General features: G+C 40.7%; 1 protein-coding gene across 16 annotated transcripts in view; it reads left to right on the top strand.

The window, feature by feature from the left end:
- The window catches only part of EFCAB11 (EF-hand calcium binding domain 11), a 148,143-nt gene that overhangs the window by 81,932 nt on the left and 44,269 nt on the right, over nucleotides 1-21,942 (top strand). For 4 of the 16 annotated variants that reach the window (XR_013386732.1, XR_013386723.1, XR_013386722.1 and 1 more), the window contains 3 exons: nucleotides 3,037-3,140; nucleotides 4,030-4,091; nucleotides 8,523-9,086. The exons of 5 other annotated variants lie outside the window; for them this stretch is intronic. Coding sequence is in view for 3 of the 11 variants with exons in the window: in XM_077910320.1 (XP_077766446.1) it covers nucleotides 4,030-4,066 (37 nt within the window). In the remaining 8 variants the exon portion in view is untranslated. Of the gene's footprint in view, nucleotides 1-3,036; nucleotides 3,141-4,029; nucleotides 4,092-8,522; nucleotides 9,087-21,942 lie in introns of those variants that run through there. 7 more of the 16 variants (XR_013386733.1, XR_013386726.1, XR_013386730.1 and 4 more) reach the window with 5 other exon arrangements.

The raw sequence follows: 21,942 nt of genomic DNA, 5'->3' as shown, positions 1-21,942 counted from the left end.
CTATTTCCAGTAAAAACCCCCTTGAAGGAAATCCACTCCTTCCCTGACTAGTAACAAAATGCCAGCCTGTTATTAATACCTGTAGATTTAAAATGTACCTATTTTCATTGTAACTCAAAAACATTATTTTTACAAACCATTTGGAAATAACGTTTTTATTTTCTTTGATTCTTCTCTTTCAAAATTTTGCTTATCCCTCTCTGAGATTTATTTCTAGGTCATTGATTCAGATTCCAAAACTAGTATTTTCTATAAGCTTATTTTATGCCTACTAGAGTTTAAATTCAAACATTTTTCTGACAGTAGCAACCGAAATAGCTTCAAAGACCATTTTTTACATCCACCTTGCTTTTTCTTTGTTGATTGTATCTTTTCAAAAATGCCCCAGATTGATAGCTCCTGAGATAGTATGCTATAGTAACAACACACACTTTTTAGAATTGAGAAATATACTTTGGCCTCATTCTGGTTCTTGAAGACGCCTTTTACTCCTAAGAGGAGCCAGTCAAGAAGAAAGTACATTCAAACTAGAGTCACAGGAACTAGGTTCTGTGCCTGTCCTTGTTGTATGACCTTGGGTCAACATCTAGAGTTTTTCTTCTATGAAGTGAGAGAGTTGTAGTAGAGGGTCAGTTAGGTCTCTTTCCAATGGAAAAATCTCAGAATGCATGAATATACTACTTTATTCTTTAACTTAGTCTTCAAGCCTACCGAGTGGTGTGATTCCACATCTGAAGGTGTGGTTGGGTTCCTCGTGTGCTCTCCCTTCCCTATCCCTAAAGATACTGTATCCTCTGCCTATGGTGACCATCATCTCCCCCTTCCTGGGGTCAAGTCTTATGCTTCTAATCTCATGGTGCCTATTTTCTCGGATACAGTGGCACCCCCAGCACCGAACACTTCCAGTACAAGATCAGGTGCTCAGGAAATGGGTTGTATTCTATTTTCTTTTCATTGAAATATAGCTGACACACAATGTTACATTAGTTTCAGGTGTACAACATAGTGATTCAGCAACCCTATATATTAGGCTATGCTCACCACAAATGTAGCCACCATCTGTCACCATACAATGCTATCACAATATCATTGGCTCCTTAGGATCCCTGGATGGCTGGGATCCCCCAATGGCTCAGTGGTTTGGCGCCTGCCTTTGGCCCACTGCCTTTGGAGTCCCAGGATTGAGTCCCACATTGGGGTCCCTGCATGGAGCCTGCTTCTCCCTTCCTCCTGTGTCTCTGCCTCTCTCTGTCTCTCATTCTGTGTTTGTCATGAATAAATAAATAAAATATTAAAAAATAATACCATTGACTCTGTTCCCTATGCTGTACCTTTCATCCCTGTGACTTAGGTTGTACTGTATTATTGTTCACCTTTGTGTAGTGGAGAACCACCAGCTTAAGCATTGGAATCAATTATGTGTTTGAAAACATGGAGATTTCTAGGTCCCACTCCACTGCCTTTGGTATTTGATTTTTAGGGAATGGACCCATAGGTCTTTTTCATGTGAGAAGCACTTATCTACCTTCTGTGATTCCTGAATGTCACATATAGTTTATATCAGTTCATCCCCAAGCTTGAGGATAATTTCTGGGAGAAATCAGGTGTATAATAAATGATTGTGAATAAATGAGCCTCAGTTTTGAGATAAATAATAAAATGTTCTTTCTTTTGGTTGCAGATATGACACCTTGAAACCTTAAGTACTAATTCACACCTCCCATAGGAAATTACATTTTTAGGGACACCTGGGTGACTCAGTGGTTGAGTGTCTGCCTTTGGCTCAGGGTGTGATCCCGGGGTCCTGGGATGGAGTCCCACATCGGGCTTCTTGTAGGGAGTCTGCTTCTCCCTCTGCCTATGTCTCTGCCTCTCTCTCTCTCTGTGTCTATCATGAATAAATAAATAAAACCTTTTTCTAAAAAAGAAATTATATTTTTAAATAAATGAATTATATGAATGCCTAAATCCTAATTCTGATAACATTCAAAATTCATGCTTTGTTATCTAGGATTAGCTAGCTCTATTTGCCCATTTCTTACAACTTAGTAATGTCATTTGCTTTCATTACGACTTGCTTTATCATATACCTTGTTTAAAATTTTTTTTTTAAAAAGTCACAACCCACACTGTCTTTTAGTTCTATAGCTCCAGTTTTTTAAAACTGTAGTTTCTTTTTGGGGGTGGGGGCCAGGAAGCAGCGAAGGAGCAGAACCAGCATTAACTGTGTGTTGTCTTATCACTCACAATTGTATATATCATATTTCTGTGCTCCAGAGAAAAGAAATTGGGGAAATTGTTTTTTAACTAAGGAAATTATACTATCCTGGTTATAGAAACTGTTACACAAATACCCTATTGACCTGAGTCTTAGTTATCTATTTTTGCACTATGAATTACCCCGATACTCAGCAGGTTCAAGCAATACACATTTAATATCTCACCTAATACCTGTGGGTCAGGAAACTGGGAGTGGCTTAGCTGGTAGTTCTGGCTCATATCTTCTCATGAGGTTACATTCAAGATGTTGGCCAGAGTCACAGTCATTTGAAGGCTTGACTGGGGCTGGAGGGTTCACTTACAGGGTGGCTCACTCAGACACCTGATGATTTAGAGCCTGTTGTTTACAGGGAGCTCTTTCGTCAGGGCTGCTTGAGTGTCTTCACAACATGGCATCTGACTTTGTCCACAGGAAGTGATCCAGGAGAGAGAGCACAAAGGAAGCCCCAGTGCCCACACTTACAGAGAGGGTTGTTAGGCCTCAAGATATTTGTGGACATATCTTAAAACCACCACAGCTTGTAACATAACATACCACTCTTTGCTGCCTTTGATACTGTCCAGGTTGTGAAAGCAACTGTGATCTGAGTTATTTCATTTCTTATCCATGAATTTCTAGTTTCCTCTTTATTTTTTCTGGTCTCTACTTCCTTTTTATTCTCTTGTATGAGATAACAGATAATGTAAGATAATGAGGTTTGATGGTAAAAATCAAGTGTTAGAATCAAAAGACACCATTTTCTCTCTGCGTTCCAGACTACAAGCTTTTCCTGTGTAGAAATCAATTCAGAACATATCTTACCTGAGAAACCTTAATGGAGGTGGGAAGAAGTTTAAGAAACCTGTTTCCACGTGAGCCAGTGAGTACCAATTACATAGCGCTCGTGGATGATCCTAAGAGCAGATGCCCAAAATAGCAAGCCTCCAGAGAGGAGCATGTTACAGTGAAATGAGAGCTTCTCCAAAAACAGAGCCAGTGACCATCAGGTATCTTGTTGGTAGTTTTTTATCTGAACTTTCAGAAAGATAAGAGAAAAGCTAGGTCAATAATAGCTATAAGTCCTAGTGGGGGAGGAGGGGTTCAAAATCAACCAAAAGGATTTATTAAGTGAGCCAGGTATCAGGCATTGGGTGTTTACCTAATTACCTCATTTTGAATAACTTCTCTTTCAGTTCTTCTCCATCATCCCCAATCTTCCTTTCTTCATGTACTTTCTCTGCCCCACCAAACTGAAACTCTAGGGCAGAGCTGGAAACTTCATCTTTGGATCCCTGGCCCTTTGTGGATGTTTATTGATGTTAAACTTAAGCCATATTTACAAGTAAATACCATTATCTTCCTTTTCTCTATATGATGGTATAACTTGACTGAAGGCAGAGTAAGTGGCAGGGCCTGGGATTCAAAGACAGGTCTGCAGTTTGTGCTTTATCACAGATGCTCTTAGGGGAAGCTTCCAGGAAGCAACTGTGTTGGGAGGCCCAAGGAGCATCCTTGCTCATCTTACCTGGGAGAAATTATTTAGGAGGTATTTCTGTGTTCACCCAAAATGAATCACTGTGATTTAAGAGAGTCTGCAGGAAGAGTTTGCTGATTGACTAAAAGGATCCTAAGAATAAGCTGGCCTATTGTGTTTGGGCTACAAGTGAATTTTTAGTGTTAACCTGATGTTTTTCTGTATCTAAGTAGAATGCTAAAAATTTCTCTTTAATGCTAAGGGAAACTCCCCTGTCTCTTCCCATTTTTTCCAGACAGTCTACTCTGGCTAATGAAGGAATTGGAACATGATATTTAGATAAAAATTTGGAACTCAGTAAGTAAGGAGATTGTATATTACACCCCTTGGCCATACCAATCACTACTAAGAAGGGTCCTCCTTGCAAGAGTCCAGGCCCTAAACTAGGGGAATGGTGGAAGAACAGATGCATTCAAATGAGGTTTTCCACCTCAATTCATAGGACCCTAGTGACAAGATATGCAGTGGAGGGAAGTAGGGGCTCCTAGGCTTCTGTCTTGGTAGTCTGAGTGAATAGTGGCTCCATTCCATGTGATAGGAGACAGACATAAGGGTAAGTGAGCAAGTTTGGGATTGATGATACCATTGATTTGAAATGTGTCTGTAGGACAGCCCAGGAAGGTATTCCATTTAGAAATGCGCATCGAGGTCAGATGGTACCATGAAAGAGAAGCTGTCCCAGGATATCTGGGAGAGCACGTGGGTCTTAGATGTCTGTCTGTTGATGTCCCGTTCATGGGTTGTTGGTCCAGAAAAGAGCCATTATCTCAATGTTCTGGACACATGGGGAGCAATGAGTGACCTCCTACTTGTGGATGTAGAAGGGAGCTGCCACGTGATACTGGAGGACAAGGTCCCTTCTCCCTGCCAGCTCTCCCATAGGCTCTTACACAGAACTTGCTTCTACTCATTATGATTTGACAATCTTAAATACCTCCTTTACCCCCAACCCCCGGTTTGCTTGTAGTGTTGTCTGTATCTGTTTTGAAATATCATTCATTTTTCTTTTTAAAAGACAGCCACAAATTCATGCTTTATTTTCTTGGGAAAATACTTATAAATAAAAGACCATAGCTTGGTTTTTCTATGTGGGTGTTGATGCGTTGTCATGAGATCTTTTCAATTAGTTGCTTACTAGCTGACTCTTGAATTACTTTAGAGGTGCTGGCTGTTTGGTTTTTGTTTGTTTTGTGTGTGTGTGTGTGTTTTAATTCAAAGTGTTATCTTGATATGTAATACACTTAACTTTTATTCTATAAATTTTCTGGCTTCTTTTTTGCGTGTTAATTTGATAGCATAATTAACGTGTCTGACTCCAGTCTTTTCCTTACAAATGCCGAACACTTCCATCTTTCATTAACCAAAATCATTCCTCTGTAAACAAATAACAATTGCAGATTGTTCTACCTTCAACCCTTTCTTATGAGGCTTTAAGTGCGTCTTTCGTTTGTTAAATTATAGTCTTTAAAAAACAAAACAAAACAAAACTAGGTGTGACATATTTTGTCATTTGGTACAATGCCAGTAGAAAATAAAGGATCACTTGGTATATTTTTAATCTGGTTACCCCTTTTATTTATTATTCACTTGGAGAGCCAGTAGGACCAGTGAAGGGTGAGGACAAGCTCTAGTTCATACCAATTTGACATTGGCCCTGCTACTTCTTAGTGATGGGACTTGGGATAAACTGTGCCTTGGTCTCCTATACATAAAATGAAGAGGATAATATTTGTCTTGTGAATGATGGAGATTAAGGGACATAATACAAGCCACACAGTACCTGTCACATAGGTGCTCAATAAATGCTAGCAAGATCCGTTTTTATACAATAGAAGAAGCTCTCTTAGCCAATTCACCAACTTACAAGAAGCTTCCAGTCCCTGTGCAGAGCAGTCCTGCAGATGCCCACAGCATGTCAAATGCTTGTAATTGGGAGGCTTGTCTCTCGTATATTCATGCATTTCTGCTACAACCAACTGATGTGTTTTTGTTCCCAAGCCTATTTGTATTGTTTGTTCTCGAACCTATCTCTGCCAGTTAAATGTGTTATTGTAATTATGTGATTTAACTAAATATTAGGCAAACAGACTATAAGTACAAAAGACAGCCACTATTTCTATAAAAATTAAGTTTGGAAAGACCAAATAAAAGTCACTAAATTAAAAAAAAAAAAAAAGATCTGAGGTTCCTAGACCAAAAGTAGGATGGTAGTTACCAGGGGCTGAGGGGAAGGAGGGAATGGGGAGTTTGTGTCAAATGGGGACAGGGTTTCAGCTTTACAAGATGAAGAGAGTTCTGGGTTGGATGGTGGTGAAGGCTGCACAACAATGTTATGGTTAATACAACCATCTGTACATGTAGAAATGGTTAAAGATCAGGGTCACCTGGATGGCTCAGGTGGTTAAGCATCTCACTCTTGATTTCAGCTTTCAGCTCAGGTCATGATCTCAGGGGCATGAGATTGAGCCCCATGTCATCTCTGCGCTTAGCATAGAGTCTGAGATTCTCTCCCTCTCCCTCTCCCACCACACACTCTTGTACTCTTTGCTTTCTCTCTCTAATAAATATAAATAAATATAAATATAAATATAAATATATATTTATAAAGAAATAGTTAAGATAGTGAATATTATGTGTATTGCAGTTTTAAAATGTTTAGAAAAAGCTGTCATATTAGCTGTGGGTGAGATATCTATTAGATTATTGGGGGTGGGGTGCGGTGGTGGAAAGGTGGGGGATATTTAGAGAGATTCTACATCTAGATATGTAGATTGTTGTCTAGTGGCCTTTCAGTTTTCATACTTTCAGGAAAACTAAAATGAGAAATCATAGGTAGTGCATTCTAGGTGTAGTTTATTCAGGAAAGGGGAGAAAGCATGCTGATCCGTGGACCTGGTCTCAAAGATGTAAGCTTTGACATAAATCACAATATCAGGGAAGAAATGCATGCTTATATTTTAAATTTAAAATTAAACACGTAAGTTATGGATGTGTCTTAGTTTGGGCCCTGGGAAACAGACTCTGAGATGGAGATATGCATGCCAGAAGTTTGTTGAGGATGCTCCTGGGACCAGGCCTGTATGGGAGCCATGGGGGCAAGGTTTATCAATGACAAATTGCAACTCTGACTTGGCCAGTTCTGTAGAACATGCTGGGCCCTCCCTCCACCCAGCAGAAATATGGCAGACAGAGGGATTGGCACTTGTTCTACTGCACTGACCAGGCCTGGCTGTGGCCTGCACCTGGGGAGGGGGCCATCACCTGTAGCAAGGCAGCTTCCCCTGGCTGGAGGTGAGGCCCTTGAGGTTGTCAGCTGGAAACCTGAGCAGGTGACACTTCCAGCAGCTGAGGGGTCTGAAGGCACACTATAGCATCCACAGCCTTGAATATCCATGTTCCCTGTTTCCTCTGTCTCAACAGACTTTTCAAAATTCGCCAGTTGACTCTTGGTCCAGATAAGAGCATCTTCATGATTCTGAGCAATATTCTGAAGGTCTCATTGTATTTGATCTTCTTTACATATACCAGTTGTCCCATTTGTGATATAGCAAGACTGTGTGGCTTAGAGACAACTGGCAAACGTGTGTCATGTGTTTGAAGCTGAACTGAGGTTTGGACTCTGGACTTTTAAGTACTTTCCAGTATGTATATTTGAGATTTATGAAACCTCATATTTTTGCCTCTTAAGTTTCTAGATGTTTAGGACATTTGATGATTTGGGGGGGTCAGATTCTCCCTTTTTATGCTAAAGGTTATCTTTCTCTCAAGCCCTGTGACCTTCAGGTCTTTATCTGCATATTCGTCAGTTACTCTTCCATCTGCCACAAGTAACTACCCTACCCACCCTTTTTCCTTTTACTTGAGCATTTTTCCTTTAGACCTTCATCTCTCGATCTTGACCCCCAGACTTTCAGTGTGAATGATGGCCCAGGATGTTCCAATGATCCCCAGGATGCCCAAGTGTCACTTCTAGATATACTCTGCCAATTCTTAGAACAGTTTTTGTAGTCGTTTTTGTTTATTAACCATCTTAACTATTTTTAAGTATACAGCGTAGCGGTGTTAACTGTATTCACGTTGTTATATGACCAATCTCTAGAACTTTTTTAATCTTGCAAAGCCACAACTCTGTACACATTAAACAACTCTCATTTTCCCCTTCTCCCAGTTCTTGGCAACTGCCATTCTACCTTCTGTTCCTACAAGTTAGACTATTTGAGGTTCTTCGTATGAGTAAATTCCTACAGCATTATTCTTTTTTGACTGGCTTATTTAACTTGACGTCACGTCCTGGAGGTTCATCCACATTGTGTTGGAATGTCCTTCCTTTTAAACACTGAATAATACTCCACTGTACGAGTACACCACATGTGTTTGTCCATCTATCGGAGGACAGTTGGGTTGCTTCTATCTTTTGACTATTGTGAACTACACTGCTATGAACATGGCTATACAAGTCTTTGTTAATCTTTAAATACACACTTTTTTTTTTTTCTGTCAGCTTGCTTTGCCTCAAATTGTAAATGCTAAAGAGCAATTCTGAATCCCTTTGCAAGTGTGACCATAAATGGAGCACAAAGACTCCAATTACCCCACAGTGTCTATTTTCCTTTCGCGTTTTGGCGCGTGCTGACATTTTAGTAGGAATACTATTCAGTCTCATTTATACTTAGCCCTTCATTTAGCCATGCTTTGTTGTTTCCTTGGTTTCAAATTTTATCTCCTTAGGTGAATTGGGAACTGAAGCCTTTCATTTGACTTGTGATCTTGTACATTCTGGAAGCTCATACATGTAATCGTGGAACAGATAAAGCAGCTGGAGGAAATCTTTCCTGAACAAAACCCAAGTGGGGCATTTGGGTGTAAGCCAAGATTCCAGCAGCTACAGAGGGAGATGTGAAAAGGCTGCCTACATTACAGCACCAACAAATCACTTCAGGCCTGATAGGAATGTCCTTTAGGTAATGATCAGATAGAGGGTAGGGACCTTTACACATTTAACTGCCTGCCCACAAAGTAAAGTGTTTACTGTAACCTCCCAAGGTCTCTCCACCAAAAAGTTAATTCTATGATCTACCTGAAGGAAGAACAGTATTGTGAGTGACTTGGTGGCCTCAACATAAATGGAAATTCTGAGTCTGCTTAGTCTAAACCCAGCCTCCCACTAAGTTACCATGAGGTCCTAGGCAAGACACTGTGTCTGTAACTCCCTAGGGTTCCATTCCTCCAACCAAACTTCAGATCTGTAATGCAAATTTAGCTACTAAACAATAGCCAATAATAACAAATGAAGTCCTGTGTTAACTGCCTCTTCTTACAGGAGAAATATTATTGTTCAAAGTGGTCTAATAATTAAGTAAAATTTCACTGGACATTTTGAAAAGATTGGTTATTCATTTTATACACACACATGCACGCATATATACATACATACATATATCCGGATTGACACATACAAAAGCAGAAGTTTGGATGAAGGCAGATTTTTTAAAAATGTAAGGGAGTGTTCCAAGTTCTTAACCATTTATTAGTTCATTCAGCCAACGTTACCAATTAGCTAGAGTAGCACAAGAGACACATGAGGGCTCTTTAGACATCCTTTCTGGGTGCCTGGGTGACTCAGTCAGGTGCAAAACTCTTGGTTTTGGCTTAGGTTGTGGTCTTAGAACTGTGAGATTGAGCCCTATGACCAGCTCCCCACTCGGTAGGGAGTGTGCTCGGGGGTCCTCTCCCTCCACTCCTCTGTCCCTACCCCTCTCAAATCAATAAATAAATATTAAAAAGAATCCTTTCTGGGGCCCATCTTCAGAGTTTCTGAATCAGGAGATAGTGTAGTGGGCCTGAAAAATGTGCACATGTAACAGGAGCCCCCGAGTAATACTGATATTGCTGGTATGCAAACCATAACTGTGAGTATGACAGGTGTGGAGACACTAAAAATGCCAAAGTGAAGAAGATACAATCATGTCTATAAGGCAGATAGGATTCATATGAATTTTCTACAGTGTGATGAACCACATTGTATCACTGTGTGTGCATGCACATGTGTGCTTTAAAGGCATTGCAGAGAATGCAGCACCTACAAAATTACAGAGAACTGAAACCACATGACATGTTCAGGGACATAGAATTTGCATTTCCAGAGCCAAGAGCTCAGAGCTGGCCCCTGGGTGGTGTGGGGTAGAAGGGCATGGAGGTGAAGGGAAACATGCAGTGAGGAAGATGCCAAGAACTAGGTAGAACTCTGATCATAATGGGTCTGTGCAGCCTAAGGAATTTGGTTGTTTCCTTGACCTGGTGATGAAGGGAATGAAAAAGAAACATGGAGGTTCACAAGAATCACAATTCTCACAAGGATTCACAAGGAATCACAAGGGAAACATGGAGATTCACAAGGAGGTAGAGTGAACAAAAGTATAGAACTGGGCCAAATATAATTTAGTTAATCCAATAATCTTGCTGAAATAACACTGCAGCTGAAAGTGAACCTCAGGGCAGCCCCGGTGGCTCAGTGGTTTAGCGCCATCTTCAGTCCAAGGCCTGATCCTGGAGACCCGGGATCGAGTCCCACGTCGGGCTCCCTGCATGGAGCCTGCTTCTCCCTCTGCCTGTGTCTCTGCCCCTCTCTCTCTCTCTCTCTCTCTCTCTCTCTCTCTGTCTCTCATGAATAAATAAATAAAAGCTTAAAAAAAAAAAAAGAAAGAAAGAAAGTGAACCTCTCTGGAGTCTGGTTTCTTCAGTTCTGGTAATTGTTTTGTACACCAGATGGTGATTTACATGTTCTTCAAAATTACCTGTTTTCCATTGTTTTTGAGATTCTTTTTCCATCTAATGACTACTCAGCCAGTTGTCCTTGTCCAAAATTGTTTATAGTGAACAACTGGACTACAAAGATATTAACAATAAAAATATCTTACAAAAATAGGCTTTTTTATTACAGAAGCAATGCATGCTTACTACAAAAAACTATAGACAAATAACAACAACAACAAAAACCCAACAACTCCCATAATTACATCTATTATTTAGAAAATCACTGCTAAAACCTCTGGAGACTAACCTCCCGGGTCCTTTTCTATATCCATGTGCACTTTTCCAAATTGAAATAGGGTCATACCATATGTTCTAAAAACTCGCAGGACGTGTTGAAGCATTCTGCTGGTTGTTGGACACATGCGCAATTCCAACTTGATTCTCATTGTTTGACATTGGGTTTGCCAAGTATCCCCTTCGATGGGTGTGTCTCCGCAGAAAGTTGAGGAAGGGGAATCAGCCAAGCAACAATGGTGGGGTGAAGGGAAGAACATTCCAGGCCCAAGCAGAGACCTAAGGTGGGAAGACCTTGGCACCTGAGGAATGGAAAGTCTTCCGTGCAGCCCAGAGGACTGCAGGCTGCAGAAATTGAAGCCTTGCCGCCAACAGCCTGTACTTGGATGTCCCGGGCAATGATCGGCCAGACTTAAGTTACTCCAGAAAAGGGTAAAGAGAGACGAAACCTGTAGCCTACCACTAAACAGTATTCTTTTCCAACCAGATTGTTTTAACACACTGTTGTTTTTACCAACTTGATTTTGACGAAGTTGTTTTTGGCAAATTGCTTTCCATCCAACTATCCAGATCACAATTAGCAGGATTGGGGGGCTTACTGGATCCAGCAGTGTGCTGGAGCTGGCTTATGCAGGCTCCCAAGCCAGTTCTGCCCATCTTTGCCCCCCTCACGTTCAGTGATGTCCCCCTGGCAACTTGAAATCAGCAAAATGTACAAATCAGGAGATTTTCCTCCCCTGCCCCATGAAAACCATTTCCCCAGTACACCACTGGATGTAGCTGAGTGAGACAGAAGAAAAGCAAAATAAATGTCCTGGGTTTCAGCTTGGGACCCAAACACTGAAGTGGTAAACCAATGCTAGCAGCAGTCACTTTGGAGTCAGAAGGGCCAGGATTTGAATCCTGTCATTTTCCTGCCACTTCCAGCAGGGTAATTAACTTCTACAAGCCTCAGGTTTTTTTGTTTTGTTTTGTTTTGTTTTTAATGTGTAAAACAGGGTCACTAATATTTAACTTACAGATTAGTTATAAAAATGGATCCTTGAGAGATAGAAGCTATTATGATGATTACTGTAATGAAGGAGGAACATGAGGGCATTAAGTTGATTTTGTAATTTGAGTTGAAGTTTGAGTTGCTTTGGGAGTTTTAAGTAGAGAATCCTATAATAACAATCACTAACATTATCGAGTGTTAATTACATGCTTCTCCATGCATTATTTAATTTAATCCTCAAGAGAACTCTAAGAGGTAGATACGAGTGATATCATTACCCCCATTCTATAGTTAAGAAGCCTGAGGCTTAAGTGAGGTAACTTAACTGGTCAGTGCAGACAGGAGTTGGAATGCAGGCTTATCTGAGTTCAGAGTCTGTGTTCTTAACCAATGTGCCTATGGGGTCTCCACTCAGCAGGGGCATCTGGGCTCCATGGTATTAGTTTATGAATCCTATGAGTTGTTGAAGTCCTAGGTTTGTTTAAATGCAGTCATGCTAGAAGGGTCTATACAGTAAGAGGAGTATGAGGGAGCTCTGGTATTTAAAAGGCAAGATGAGAATTTAGAAGAGGAAGCAAATGCGGGGCTCTTGAGTGGCTCATGCAGGTAAGCGTCCAACTTGTGATCTCAGGGTCATGGGATTAAGCCCCACGTTGGGCTCCATGCTCAGCTTGGAGTCTACTTGAGATTCTTTCTCCCTCTGTCCTCCCACACACACATGCTCTTGCTCACTCTCAAAAATAAATCTTAAAAAAAAAAGAAAAGCAATGTCAGTTTGACATGCCACAGGGAAATCAGAAAATGTAAGAATTAAAAATGATTCCTTGGATTTGGCTATATGAAAAGCATTGATAAATCTCAACAAAAGCAGTGTGGGTAAAAGATCATGGAAACAGAGGCCAGCTTGCTTTGGGTTAAGGAGTGAATTGATGATGAGGATGTAGAGGAAACTGGTGTAAACTACTTTTGGAGAATAAGATGCTACAGAAGTAATTTGGAATCCAGGGAGATATTTCACAACATATATATGTGTTGGGAAGAAATAGTGAGTAGAAGTGAAGGCATAGGAACATGATTGAAGAAGCCAAGTCCTTTAGGAGGCAAGAGGAATGGGATAGAAAGCCTGATTGAAGAACTATGACTGGGTCCATACTGGATTTGGGTTTTGTAGGCTGCATGGGATAGAAGAAGAAGAAAGCAGAGCATTGAGGAAGATGGTCCACATAGCTAAAGTCATGGCATCATGGGCTCTAGGCCAGATAGAGAATAAGTAAAACCAGATAGGCATCTGTAGACTGAGAGAATGTTGAGTGGCCAGGGTCCTAGGAGTTCCAGAAGATACTGAAAGGCAGTTGGGAATCACAGAGCAATAGAACTATAAGAGTAGGGGAGCTGTGTATGGTGAATGGGATCTTGATACTGGATAATTCACATGCAGAGAAGTTCTATGTAGTTGACAAAGCCCCTAGTCTACCATAGAAGGTTGGTCTTGCAGCAGGTTAGAGAACTTCACATTCATCAGCATTGAGGAAATCAAGGGACTCTAGGCCTAGAGTTGTGATTGAGACCTGACATCGGTATCCTCTTGAGTCTTCACCCGACAAGACTGCATCTTCTCATAATTCTTTGTTATTCATCCAGATGTTTATGCTTAACAGTGTCCCTCCCAGTTAGGGCGTAAACACTCCTGGTGAAGAATGACATATTCTTTAATTGGTGTCCGAGAGATCTGATTGAATCTTCTACTATGTCTCAGGATCCTCTCCCTGGGATGGGCAGGGAACGAATATAAAAGTCCTAGGTTCATTTCTTCTCCCTTTAGGAGATGCACAACTTACACTTTCAGAGCAATAATATGAATTAAGAGTAGTTGTCATTTGTTAAGCACCTGCTACATGCCAACTACTGTACTCAGTACTTTATGTAGATTATATCTTTATAGCCTTATAACAGCTCAACAAGATGGGTAGAGATTAGACCACTCCCTTGCCCAGGGTCACTCAGCCCATAAGTGACGGAGCTAATATTCAAACTCAAGCAGTCTGCCTCCAGAACTTCAAGATCCTCACTATGAAAAACTGCCTCTCAGTGCCTGGGAGACCCAGGTCAGCCTCATGTTGGACATCAGTGTATCCCTGTTTGTGAAGGAAGAGGAAAGTAGCCACCCAGGAGAGCCCTTGTCCTTGTCCCATAGACACACTCTTGGAACTAAGGCTCCTGACTGGCCTCTATCTCTCCATTGTCAGCCTGCTTCCCTCTGGAGCATAACTCTTGTGCCTTTGAGTAGCTATCACCCCTGTGGTTCTGTCCCCCGCCCTCCCCCCCGCCCCCGACAGTACCCCTCACTGCCAGGGCCAGCGTGCAGTGTCTTCCCAAAGCCACCTTGAAGTTAAACCTCTGGGCTCTTCTTGCAAGGGAGCTGAGGAATGACACAAAGGGCATTTCATTCTATCACTGACTCTTAGAAATATTGGAAGGTTGTTTCACACAGATAGATACATTACTGTGATAGAGCTTGGCTATTCAAAGTACAAGGAAGCCTTAGTGTAAGAATGTTCAGAAAAGTAATAGAGGTGTACAAGGAGAAGAAAGCATTTCTTTTGTAATGACAAAAATGATTTGTTCAAATGGGAAGGACCTCCTTGAAAATCATATTAATTTGCTTCTAAATTAATTTACTATTTTTTGAAAGCTGGTTTCAGCAAATGATATCTTGTCCTGTACATGCCCAGCTCCAACTTTTGAATTTAAAAGATGCATTTACCAAAGTCTCATACTTGAATGAACTTCTGATGCATAATCAGAAAGTACTGATGGAAGAGAAATGGATGAGCATACATTTTTAAAACTGTTCTATGTTGGGCATTTCTTTTAGCATCTATTCATCGACCAGTAGACTTTTTTATTTTGATCCGTATCTTTAAAAGTAAAAGGATATTTCACCTTATCTTTCAAGAAGAAAAACAGCAAAACAGTTTTTACTTTCAAAGTTAGGTATCTTCCTAAAATCACTCTGTACCCAATCTCTCTAATCCCCCTGCCCCACTGCCTCCTCCATTATTCAAGACACAGAGCTAGTAAGAAGTTAACTTGGAGGAACACCTGGGTGGCTCAGTGGTTAAGTGTATCTGCCTTCGGCTCGGGGCGTGATCCCGGAGTCCCAGGATCGGGTCCCACATTGGGTTTCCTGCATGGAGCCTGCTTTTCCCTCTGCCTGTGTCTCTGCCTCTGTGTGTGTGTTTCTCTCATGAATAAATAAATAAAATCTGTAATTTAAAAAAAGAAGTAAACTTGGATAGTCTACTCCAGAATGGTCCAGAAAAAATACCAAGGAGGGTTTACCCTACTCCTTACTATGGGATCGAAGGCCAGAAGGCTGATATCCAAAACTGGGTCCCAGAAATAATAACAAAAATGAAGCCAGGGAATTGAGTTGCAACCAGGATTTAATTACAGCCCAGGTCCCAGCACCCATGGGTTAAGGCAAAACCAAACATTGGGTGGGAGGAAGCCACCAAGAAGTCCCAGAGTAGATAGCAGAAGAATTAGCTATACAGAAGGTTCTCAGGATGGAGTTAAGGCCAGGGCCTCCACCAGTGTTGTCACAGGCACCCAAGCTGGCTTCTGCTTCCTTCCTTGTGTCATTCATCTAGCCCAGAGGTTCCCGATGGGTGGTCTGTGAGGTCAAGACTATTTTCCTGATGCTAAGGCACTGTTTATCTTGTTTCACTCAGTTGACATTTACATTGATACTACATTTACATTGATATGGTGCATCTTCTTATGTTTAAAACATAAAACTGCATGAGTTTTTTTCCCTATTTTTAACATGATAGTAGCACCAAACTGTACCTAGTAATCATTGTATTCTTTATCACCTTACCCTCAGAGTTTTTTTTTAAATCAGTTTCACTTAAGAATATCCTAGTGAAGCAATAAGAATTATTTTATTAAATCTCAACCCTCAAATGCACGTCTTTTTAATATCCTCAGAAGTATACGTACAGCATTCCTGTTAACATGCTGAAGCACTGTGGTTATCTCCAGGAAAAGCTCTTGCACAATTGTTTAAATTGAGATCTGAACTGGCTAGTGTTTTAATGAAACAGTATTTTTATTTGAAAGAATGACTGACAAACTCTCATTTTTCAGACTTGAGTATTTGGTCAGCATTTTCTTAAAAATGAACCAAGTGAGCTTGTCATTTCAAGAAAAACAACTGACAGCGTTTGTTGCCAATGATAAAATTCGAGCTTTCAAGTGAAAATTGGAATTTGGGAAACTTGTATCCACCACTGTGAGCTTGACAGTTTCTCAATACTTAAAGACTGTTCTGGTGAATGCAATGGTGATATTAACAAATGTGATTTTTTATATTGTATAATGAAATGTGTTAACATTTAGAAGATCTGTGTAACTCAGTGAATTAATATTTTTTCAGACAACCAATGCCTGCTGTTACAAAATCATGCTTGGGTAAAAGATCTATTGAAAATACAAGATATGCCACTGGAATTTAATGTAACAAAGTATGAAAAGTTAATTGATAAGGTTTCAAATTCTACATTGCAGCCGGCCTTTAAGAAGCTTCACTTAATTGAGTTACAGTGTAGTATCAGAAAAGAATATCTGCAATTATCTGAAAGGACTACTTACCCTTTCAGCTACATGTCTGTGTGAAGCTATATTTTTCTTTGCACACTATACCCATATCACCACAAAGGGAATCCAGAAGCAGATAGAGAATCTAGCTGTAATATGTTAAATAATACATTGAAAAGACTGCACAAATGTAAAATTTCTTCTCACAGTTTTTTGTTTTGTTTGATTTTGGAAAGTTTACTTAGTCTCCATAAAAGCACAATTTATGTTAAAATGCAATGAAATTATTGTCAATTTTTTATGAAGTAAGATTTTGAAATTTTCTGAGCTATAATTTCTGGTGTGACAAATACTGATAGATGAAGCCCATATAAGCAGAAGCTCTTTAGGATTCCCAATACTTAAGAGTGTAAGGGAATCCTAAAGCTACACAGTTGTGAGAACCACTGATCTAGCCCCTACCATGACCTGGTCCTAGGCTCGTGCCTGGGTCGTGTGGTATACTGCACATATATGTGGACCTTGCCCCCAGAGAATAGTCACCTAAAATCAAACAGATAATTCCCATGGAGTGTGGTAAGTGCAGTGATAGGAGAAGCAGCAGGTGATATGGGAGCATACTGCTGGAGCACCTGGCCCTGTCAGGAAGACTTTCAGCAGGAAGTAATGTTTCTTGATTCTTGAAGGATGAATAAGAGTTAGCTAGGGGAAGAAGAGCAGTTGATTGCTTTGGATACATGGAAAAGCATGTACAAAGGTCTCCCCACAAGAGATCATGGCTTCATTGCAGAAATGAAAGAAGTCGAGTGTAATTGGAGCACACAGCAGAGGGGTGACAAGATATGAAGCTGAGCTAGAGGACAGCAGCCAGAGTATGAGGGGCTTTTGTGAGATCAGGTGTGAGGACCTCCTCCTAGGAGAAATGGAACATCCTGGAGGGTTTTAAGAAAGGAGAGTGACATGGGGATGCCTGAGTGGCTCAGCGGTTGAGTGAGTGTCTGCCTTTGGCCGGTTGAGTGCCTGCCTTTGGCCCAGGGTGTGATCCCGGATTCCTGGGTTTGAGTCCCGCATCGGGCTCCTTGCATTGAGCCTGCTTCTCCCTCTGCCTGTGTCTCTGCCTCTCTCTCCTTGTGTCTCTCATGAATAAATAAATAAAATGTTTAAAAAAATAAAAAAGAAAGGAGAGTGACATCAGATTGCATTTTAGACAGCTCTCTCTTGACCATAGAGAATGGACCTCTAGAGGTGGGGGGACTGGTTAGGGGTCATTGTGGCAATCAGAGAGTTGATGGACTATGGTATGGCTGAGGTGTTGGAGAAATGTGGGTGGATTTAAGAGGTATTTTCATGGTGAAGTTTACAGATCTAGGTAAATAGATTGGCTGCAGTTAGAGAGGAGTGGGAGAGGCATCAAGATTGAATCTGGGTTTCAGATTTCACACCTGGGAGTAATGATAATGTTCATGGACAGAGGGAATGTAAGAAGTACAGGATTAAAAAGATGGATGGGGGATCCCTAGGTGGCTCAGTGGTTTAGCACCTGCCTTTGGCCCAGGGCGTGATCCTCGATCCTGGATCTAGTCCCACATCGGGCTCCCTGCATAGAGCCTGCTTCTCCCTCTGCCTGTGTCTCTGCCTCTTTTTCTCTCTCTCTCTTTCTCTCTGTGTCTCTCATGAGTAAATAAATAAAATCTTAAAAAAAAAAAAAAAAAAGGAGATGGATGGATTCCATTTGGACCACTTCGGGCTGTCCAAGAGAAGACCACTCAGCATTTAGATATGGAGTTCTAAAGTCACGGGGGAGGCAGAGCTGGACTAGACACATAGATTTTGAGTCATCAGCATATGAATTGTAACTGAAGCCAGGGGCTGAGTAAGATCTCTCAGGGAGAGAATTTAAACAAAGGAAGACTGCCTAAGAAAGAACCGTAGAGAATACCAACAATGAGAGGATGTACATAGGTGCCCAAAGAATTAAAGGAATCCAAAGACAGATGTGGTTATTGAGATGGAGGGAGTCGAGTTTCAAGAATGGAGGAAGGATCAGTCATGACCAGTGTTGTCAAGAGGTCAGTAAGATGAGCACTAAGAGTATCTTTTTGATTTAGCAACAAGGAAGTAGTTGTTGAGTAATTGACTATATCTAGAACAATGTCAGTGCAGTGGGAGGCTCTCAATAGCTTGAAAAGTGAGGAACAAGAGAGGAGAGAGGGTTGGTGGAGGGGAAAGGGGAGAAGATTGCAGAGGGTGTGGGAGACGGGGAAAATGGAGAGAGATTGATTTGAGAATATTATAATTCTGTGGGGAGGAGCCCATTAGAGACAGAAGGTTGAAGATACAAGAGAAGGGGAAATCAAAAGAGCCAGAAGGGAAGGAGATTTGGAGAGCAGGTGGAGGGAAGCCAGGTCTCCAACAGGGAACCATGCTTCAATCAAGGCATGATGTGGGGAGAGCATTAGCTGAAAAAACTGAGAGCATGGAATAGTTTAGAAATGGAAATTCCAGGGCACTTAGGTGACTCAGTTGGTTAAGTGTCTTGATTCTTGGTTTCCACTCAGATCATGATCTCAGGGTCATGAGATCAAGCCTCATGTCAGGTTGCATGCTCAGTGTGGATCCTGCTTAAGATTCCCTCTCTTCTTTCGCCTCTCCCCTACTCTCCCTCTCTTAAAAAAAAAAAAAAAAGAAAAAGAAAAGAAAGAACTGGAAATTCCATGATGCTCAGTGGAAAGGTTTAGATGGAGAAGAACAGTGGGAGTTTGGGTCAAAGGAGAAAAAACACAGAGCGGTGTAAGGAAAATGAAAGATTGCAAGGCCACAGGGGCTCACCAGAGTGACCAAGCTTACAATTATGAGGAGGCAGGCAAGATGTACCGAGAGCTGTGTCTCGTTTTCAATATTGGTAATTTAATTACAGCAATCTTATCTTTTTATACAATGATGCATTTTTATATCACAACCTAAAAATTACTCTCAACAATAGTGATTTTTTTTTTTTTTTACTGAAACATTATTTTCTGGCCAATTCAAATTATCCTTATGTGTTTCTGTTGTTTACTTTTATGTTCACCAGGTTAAATCTTCAGTTATGCTACTGCCATTAAGAGTTTCCTATGTAGAAAAATCTATTCATTATGAACACATTTATTGCTTCATTGAGTTGCCTATTTAAAATGCAGAGAACCACAAATTAAATGTAGTGCTTTTCCATTTTAAAAAAAAGCGGATGAATGGGTACTATTTTCTTGAATACATCATGTTTGTCTTACATAATTAACAGTCCAGATTCATAGGCTAACAGATGCCAGTTCTTGCTTGTTTTGATATTTGTTCCTTATTGAAAGGGATGCTTCCTAAGACTTGGGTGTGCCATGTTCTGCATCAGAGAGAATGATAAGGCAGATGTAATAGAGACAGTTGCTTGTAGGGGTCAGCTAAGTGGTCATCAGAGAGGTTGGTCTCCAAAATCTATTTCTCTGGGGCTAATTATACAAAGTATAAAACAATTTCTTCACTGAAATTGTAAAATAAAATATCTCAAGCAGCTTCCATATAAGATTAACCCATTAAATACTTCCAGATTCTAAGTCTACAGCCCTCTACTCAGTATGCATTGTATATAGAACTTTGGTGTTTGTTTCAGATACTTTCTTTAATGACCTATCCTAATGCCTCTTAATATATCTGTGTTGACTATGTGTAAGTGTGGACGATAGTGTAGTACCAGGGCACCGTTAAATGAGCAATCTGCCATTAATGCTTGGTGGATCTAATCTGGAGGTCAGTTTACTTTTCAACTTATTGTTATCGTAACCCCAAAGGGGCCTTGTGTTCCAACTCTAAAGCCATATAATGGATTCTCCTGTTGGCAAAGCTGTAGCAGGCTAATGGAGATAACTTCGTCTTTGATACCACATGATACCACCTAATCCTACAAGGCCCACAGCACTATGATCTCTGTGAGAAACACAAGCCCCTCTATTCTCTCTGGTTGTCTCATCCCATTCTACTTGGATCTTCATTTGTTCTGATCAACCTTCACTTCCCCCATCCTTCAGACTTTCAAAGGACATCCCTGGAATCCTTTTTTGCCATCATAAATGAACTTTCCCACATCCTTAACTGGCAAGTGAAACCTTGCATCTGCCTTCTTGCCTAAGCTGACATTTGACTCTTCCATGAGAGCTTTGCCCAGTTGGTCTTTTGAACACAATGCTGTTTGGAGACCGTCATTTCTCACCCTGTGATAAACCCTGCTCTTTTGACCATTCTGCCCTCTGGCTGATTTTCCTTCCATGTGCATAGCACTGTCACCTACCAACATCCAGGTCACATGCATCACATAGAGCCTCCCCCAGACCCAAAGTCCCAACATTACCTGGGGGCTTCCCAGCACTTTAGCTTTTCAGTTCCTCCACTCTCCCAGTTCCAATAAGCTTCATCTCCATCACGTCAGCTCTCTGCTCCCTTAGCTGTACCCTGGCCTACTACCAGGAAGTGCAGCATCTCTAAAATCTTACATCTAGTTAGCTAGCTGTTTTCCATGAGTCAGGACCTCTGATAAAATATTGGGTAGTAGGGATGGTTAGTGGTATCTCTATTGTGTTTCTGACTTTTCATAGAAACATTTCTACAGTCTCACCATTTAGTGTGATGCTTCTATAGGCCTTGGCTAGAAGGGAAAATCTCTTATATTCAGAATCTGCTCAATTTTTCCATTGTAAATAGGCATTGGGCTACTTTGAATGTTTTTTTCCTATGCATTTGAGATGCTTATGTTGGTTTTCTCCCTTAATCTGATATTTGCAGCACTAAATAGTTTCTCCTCCACTTTTTCTCTCTTTCTGAAACTTCTTTTAGTGTAATGTCTGTGCTTTCTCTTCCATCATCTATGTATCCTTAATCTTCTTTTCAGTTTTCCACCTTCCTTTTTTGGATCCCCACACTGCATTCTGAGAGATTTCCTCAGTTTTGTCTTCTAGTTCATTAAATCTCCTTTAAGCTGTGTCAAACTTGGCAATTTTATTTGCTCATTTCAAGATTTTCAGTTGGTTCCTTTTTATTTCTATATCTTCTTATTTCATAACCTTTAAAAATATTTTTAATAAAGATGTAACTGATAACAATAAATTAGCTTGGGGTTTGCAACATAACTTAGATATTTGTATACATTGCAAAATAATCACCACAAAGTTTTTTTTTTTCACCACAAAGTTTAGTGAACATCCATTACCTTCCATAGTTATAAGAAATTGTTTTCTTCTTATGATAAGGACTTGTAAGATCCCTTTTCTTTTTTTTAAAGATTTATTTATTTATTTATTTGTTCAAGATAGACAGAGAGAGAGAGGCAGAGACACAGGCAGAGGGAGAAGCAGGCTCCATGTTGGGAGCCTGACACGGGACTCGATCCCGGGACTCCAGGATTGTGCCCTGGGCCAAAGGCAGGCGCTAAACCTCTGAACCACCCAGGGATCCTCTAAGATCCCTTTTCTTAATAACTTT

This window comes from Canis aureus, chromosome 9 (genome assembly GCF_053574225.1).
Source record: "Canis aureus isolate CA01 chromosome 9, VMU_Caureus_v.1.0, whole genome shotgun sequence".
In the NCBI taxonomy this organism is placed as follows: domain Eukaryota; kingdom Metazoa; phylum Chordata; class Mammalia; order Carnivora; family Canidae; genus Canis; species Canis aureus.
This window is presented reverse-complemented; position numbering and strand designations above follow the sequence as displayed.